Source organism: Melozone crissalis, unplaced genomic scaffold (assembly GCF_028551555.1).
Source record: "Melozone crissalis strain CALT ecotype California unplaced genomic scaffold, PUWL_Pcris_2 ptg000075l_1, whole genome shotgun sequence".
Lineage (NCBI taxonomy): Eukaryota > Metazoa > Chordata > Aves > Passeriformes > Passerellidae > Melozone > Melozone crissalis.
In genome coordinates this window covers 1,482,155-1,488,154 of record NW_026535852.1, presented here as the reverse complement: position 1 = coordinate 1,488,154, position 6,000 = coordinate 1,482,155, and the positions used below count along the sequence as shown (strand labels likewise).

General features: G+C 40.4%; 1 protein-coding gene across 1 annotated transcript in view; it reads left to right on the top strand.

Annotated features, from left to right (window-relative positions):
• Nucleotides 1–247: 247 nt before the first annotated feature.
• Nucleotides 248–6,000, top strand: part of IGSF5 (immunoglobulin superfamily member 5) — a 28,365-nt gene continuing 22,612 nt past the window's right edge. Inside the window, exon 1 of the mRNA XM_054290031.1 lies at nucleotides 248–305. Coding sequence (XP_054146006.1) covers nucleotides 248–305 — 58 coding nt within the window. The remainder of the gene's footprint in view (nucleotides 306–6,000) is intronic.

Sequence of the window (6,000 nt, the reverse complement as noted above, 5' to 3'; positions counted from 1 at the left end):
CTGAAAACAAGTTCCTCTGTGTCTTTAAAAACAGTTATTTGAGGAAAGATTCTGCTCTGCTTCCAAACCCTCCCTCATTTAATCTTTTCCCCTTGTTGGTGGAACAGGTCACACAAAGTCACCCTCGTCACAGCACCCAAACTCATTCCTGAGTTTCTCCAGGAGTTCTGTCCTTCAGCTCTGTCCTCTCAAGCATGCAGTGACCACTGGTGGCTTCCTGCCTCAGGGACCAGGAGAGAATGCTCCAATGGAGAGCTTCCAGAAATGCATTTTGCTCCCCCTCATCCTGACTGCCTCGCTGCCAGGTAGGACCTGCTCAAAACCCATGGGATGAACCAGCACGGATAAAATGTGGGCACTCATTTCAGGGTGGTGGAAATGGCCTTGGGGATGAGCTCAGGCTGATTATTTCAACTGTTTGAAAGGAGATGTTTGTATTTCAAGCCTGAACAATCTAAAGTGTGCTTGAGTGTGAAGGACTGAGCAGAATGTGGGGTGGGGAGGAGGTGGGAGGCTGCCCTCTTCCAGTTTACTTGTTTTTCTCTTCCTCCTGTTTGGGACTGCTTTTGAGAGAGCATCTGTAGAAAACTCAGCATCAGCAGCTGGTTTTTACTTTCAGAAGTAAATGCAAATTATCATGTTGCTGGTTTGCCCCCAATTCATATTTCACAAGTCTCAAAGTCAATTCAAATTAAAAGTGTCTTTGTGGCAAAGCTTTAGAGGAAAAGTGAATATTAAGTGACTAGTTGGGTAATGGAGACAAGGCTGATTTTTTTTTTTTTTAATTACAGTCTAGCTGGAGTTTTAAGAGGCTCTGACAGGAATGAGCAGCCCTGGGATGAGGGGAAAGGTGTTGTCATGGATTAATGGTGAAAGGAAACACAATGCAGGGATAAACACTGAGTGTTCTGAGCACGGAGCTGCACAGGGATGTGTGGCATTCAACAAGCCCTTAAACAACCTGGTGAAGAGGAGGGAGCTGTGAGGTGGCAGACTTTGCAAGCAGTGCATAATTAGGGCAACCAAACCCAAAAAGGGACCAGGAAGATTTGCCAGAAATTGTCATGATGTCAGATCTGTAAGTAAGAAAGGCAGAGAAAGCATTTAATGCAAAGCATCTCTTAAATGTAATGTCTAGTGGAGAAAATAATAGATGTCTTGGAAAGAGAGAAAATTGCTGAAAAAGAGAAAATTTCACCATTTAATGTCTTCAGCAAGGGCAGGTAAAATGAAATCTGGCATGATGTAAATCCACAGAAAGGTTTCATCTCAGATATTGGCTGTTTTGTTAACCCTTCCATCACAAACAGGACAGATCTGAGAAAGCTACAAAGTGTGATGGAGCTGTTCTAAGGCAGAGAATAAAGAATCATAGGAGGGTTTGGGTTGGAAAGGACCTTAAAAATCTCCCAGTTCCAGCCTCCCTGGTTGGGCAGGGACATTTTTCACCAGACCAGGTTCCTCAGTGCTCCATTAGCCCTGAACACTTCCAGGATGGGGCATCCAAAGCCCCTCTTGCCTAGGAGGGAAGGATGAGGAGGCTTCATTAGACTGGGGTATCTTTTTCCTGCTTGTGAAGAAGAATAAATGGTAAAAATGTATTAAAAAGACGAATTTTATGGAAGTGAATGGTGAAATGATTATTTACAATTTCTCATAACAAAAATAATTTGTGGTAACCACTAAAAGTATCAGATTTAGGGCTAATCAAAGACTGTTCTTTTCTCAGAGCATGTCATTAAATAGTAAAGCTCATGGTCACTGGCTGTGGGGGATATAAAATTATAAACAGGTTGAAAACACCTAGAAACAAATATCATAAAGGGTAGATCCATAGGTGCAGAAGTGTCACCATCATATTTGCTGAAAAATCCCTTCACCAGGATTTCTCCTCCTGGGAAGCTGAGAAACCTCAGAGAAAAAGGAAAACAATAATTATCTGATTTTCTTCTCCTGTGTTTTGCTGCTTTGGAATGTGGTTTGGAGATTTTTTTTTATCCAACATATGAATTGTGAGGAGAGAATCAGGAGTTTTTAATTAGTATCTTGTTAAGCTTTCTGTCTGTATCCTATCATGATATGATATATGATATAATATAATATAATATACCATAAAATAATAAATTAACCTTCTAAGAACATGGAGTCAGATTCATCATTTCCTTCCCATGATGAGGACCCCAGAAAATACCACAAAAAAGCAATTTTTGGCTCAGGAAATCCCTGGATTTCTATTTTTTTGAGCACTGGGAAGTTCTACCAGGGATTTCTGTCAAACATTGAGTGAGAGGAGAGAGCAAGACAAGCCTGGGGGCTGTGGAGAGGATTGTGTGCAGGTGGGAGGAAATAACGAGTTGCTGAGCATCAGGAGTCTGGTATTACTTGACAGAAACATCCTGTAAGCATTTAAAAATTCTTGTTAACACGAGTGAACGAGCCAGTGCCTTGCTGCAGGCTCTGACAAGCTCTAACCTACTTTGGTTTTCAAAAAGCTCAGCTGCAGGGCTGTTGGGTTTTGAGACAAACTGGAGCTGCTTATTTATTTATTTTATTTATTTATTTATTTATTTAATTTTATTTATTTATTTATTTATTTATTGTTGTGTGTTTAACAGCTGATAGCAGAGCTGTGGCTGGAGCAGTGGTGAGGAAGGGGAGGTAGGAGGCAAGGTGGGATGAGCAGGAGAATGAATAAAAAGTTAAGAGAAAAAGGAATTTCAAAGAGACTGGAAAGGAAAAACAAAGAGATGTAGAAATTCAAACAGAAAGAGCAGAGAGGGAAGGGAGAAAGGCAGATATTGGATACAAAAAGTGAAGGATGAAAAGCAGTGTTTGTGGAAGGGCAATATGGGTAGAGAGGGGGAGATTATTTTGAAATACGATAATGAGGCTGAAATAAAAAGAGGAATCATTATGGCAAAAGGATAAGCTCATCCTGTCCTTCCCTGTGCTGCATCCAAATAGGTCACTCACAAAAGAGGAAAGGCAGAGCCAGCAGAGGACAGGAGGCAAGGAAGAGGAGGTAGCCAGGTCTCAATGCCCTTGTTGTTGAAAATCCAGCGTGGAAGAGAGGTCCTTTGGGGTTCATTCAAGTGTGGAATAAAAAACATTGCTGATGATGGGCAAGGGTGGCTCTTTGGCAAATGAGGTTCCCTCAGTGCAGGCACCACCCTGCACAAGGTGCATTTTCATTTCTTCGCCGCCTGCAGTGGTGTCACAGGGAATTTGTGTGGCAGAGGAGGGAAAACCCCAGCTCACAAAGGAGCTGGTTTGTGTTGCTGGGAGGCACCTGGGACACCAGAAACACCATAAACACTTCACTTAAGCAAATTTTCACCCCTGCTGACTGCTCTGCAGACACTGAGTGATGTGCCTCAGAGAAGGTGTCCTCCCTCAGCCCGGGGGTGATCAGGGAGCCAGCCCAGCATTTCCCTGCTCTCTGCCTCGGTGGGATCTCTCCCTGCTGCTGTGGGGGGAAGCAGATGCTAAAGCAGCTGTTGAGAGCTGAACACGTAATTCCTGTAAAGTGCAATGAGAATCTAGCCCTTAATTTGTTTAAAAGCAGCCATCTGCAAGGTATTTTTGAAGCAGGATGCAAATGAAAGCAGCGCTAACACTTTTTTACCCCCAGTGCATGAGGCAAGGTCCAGCACTGGCTGGAGGCATTGGTGGCTGGGTTTGGGTCCCTTTTGTGCCATGAATGCCCTCTGTGACCTCCCACAGGTGACTTTGTCACTGTTTGTGCACGGCTTGGACAATGGAACACGCTGTTGGTTCAGGACTCCACGTGCAGAACAAACAATAAAAGCAAGGAGATAAAGAGGCAGAGGAGAAATCACCAGAACCATTCAGGCCACAGGTGGAGAAAGCTGATGGAACTCCTTTATGGGCTGGGAGCTAAATGCAGGAGAGGTGATGTCCCACCCCTCAGCCCTTCTGCCTCCCCAAGGATCCCCATGCAGGGCTCAGGGACCTTTCTCCATGGGGCAGCAATCAGGGAAATGCCATTTATTGCTCCAGCAGACATGGCTGGTGGAAGGAGATGTAGATCCTTCCTTACCTATGGACTGATGAAAAATAATTATCACCGATAAATGATTAACTCATACCTACCTGCCTATACTGCCCTGAAGAAAGCAAAAGCAGCATAGCCAATTATTTTTAGAGCCAATGATCACTGATTATTCCTGTTTAGGGATAAATTTCAAAGATTAATTAACAGCAAGCATTGTCCTGAAAGTTGAACCATTTATTCAGAGCCCTGGCAGACCAGAGCTCCTTGAAAAAGCAGAGTGTTTGCACAGGCATGGAAATAAATTCCAAGTGCACAGAGAACAGTTTGCATTAAGAGGGGCAGAGTGGGTAAGTTTTAATTTGAACAGAAATATGATTTACTTAATCTTATCTGGCTTTACTAATTATCACAGTAGGTAAAGTTTGCTTTTCATTTGATGTTTTGTTGCTCACACACAGATATGCTCAGCAGACTGAGGGGCATGGCAGAGGGAACATAACCCAGGAAGGTGGAAAATTCTTGTGGAGGTTTTTGTAAACATGACAGAACTCAGAGTCAGCCATACACAGAGCAAGGTTTGCACAATCCTGCAAAACAAAGAACTCTGAAAATGCCTGCAGCAGGTGGGAGGAAAGAGAGGAGCTATTTATATTAAAGAACAATCCCTGGCACCAGCCTGGTTGGATGTACAGGGCATAAATGTGGGCTGGGTGTGGTGTTTGTGGGGGTCCCTAGGACGAGGTGAGAGATGAGAATCTGACTCCATGTTCTCAGAAGGCTGATATATAATATAATATAATATAATATAATACAATATAATACAATACAATACAATATTATATTATATTATATGTATAAATTTATATATAATATTTTATAAGAAATATTTTATATTTAAAATATATATTATGTAACTATATTATATACATATAACAATATACCATAATATAATAGTAATTACATTATATTATATTATATTACATTATATTATATTATATATTTTATATGTATTATAAATATATTTTTATATATTATATATTTTATATTTATTATAAATATATTTTATATGATAAAATATATTATATGTTTTAATATATATTTTATAATAAAATATAATTTATATAATATAACAATATATTATATTTTATAATTCATATTTTTATATACAAAATATATATTATAAAATATATTATGTAAATAGAATTATATTTACATATAAATATATAATGTAAATAAATTATCTATTCTATTCTATTCTATTCTATTCTATTCTATTCTATTCTATTCTATCTATACTAAAGAAAGAGAAAGGATATATCCAAAGGCTTAACAAAAATGAATAATAAAATCTTGTGACTGACTCCTCAGAGTCTGACACAGCTGATGGTGATTGGTCATTAATTAAAAACAATTCACATGTTTAGATAAACAATCTCCCGACCACATTCCAGAGCAGTAAAACACGGAGAAGCTGAGGCTTCTCATCTTCCCAGGAGAAGAAATCCTGGCAAAGGGGTTTTTCAGAAAATATCACGGTGACAGCTGGGAACTGCAAAAGGCTCTGGGCAATGGAGCAATGAGGTCCCAGACCCCAGTCCTGGGAGCAGCTCACTGAGGCACTGGTTGCAATGTCCTCACTGAGATTGGGCTCTGGTTCCATTTACACAAACTCCAAACACCCCTGTTGTGTGAAAAATAGGGTGTGTCCTTCTCACATCAGCTGCTGACTGAAAGAATTTTTTTTCTATAATTTATAGCTAATCCATTAATGAATAAACTACCTAAAAACCAACCTGGTGTGAACAAAACCCTTAAAAATTACTTCATTGCCCTGAATACTCTTAGCAAGGGAGTGATGACCATTTCAGGCTTCCTTTCTCCTGGAGCATAATTGGAACACTTATTCTCAGGCCAAATTGGCTGGCATGGGGTTTTAATTAGACTGCCATGGGCTGCAGTGTCTAATTGCTGCCATCGTGCAGAGC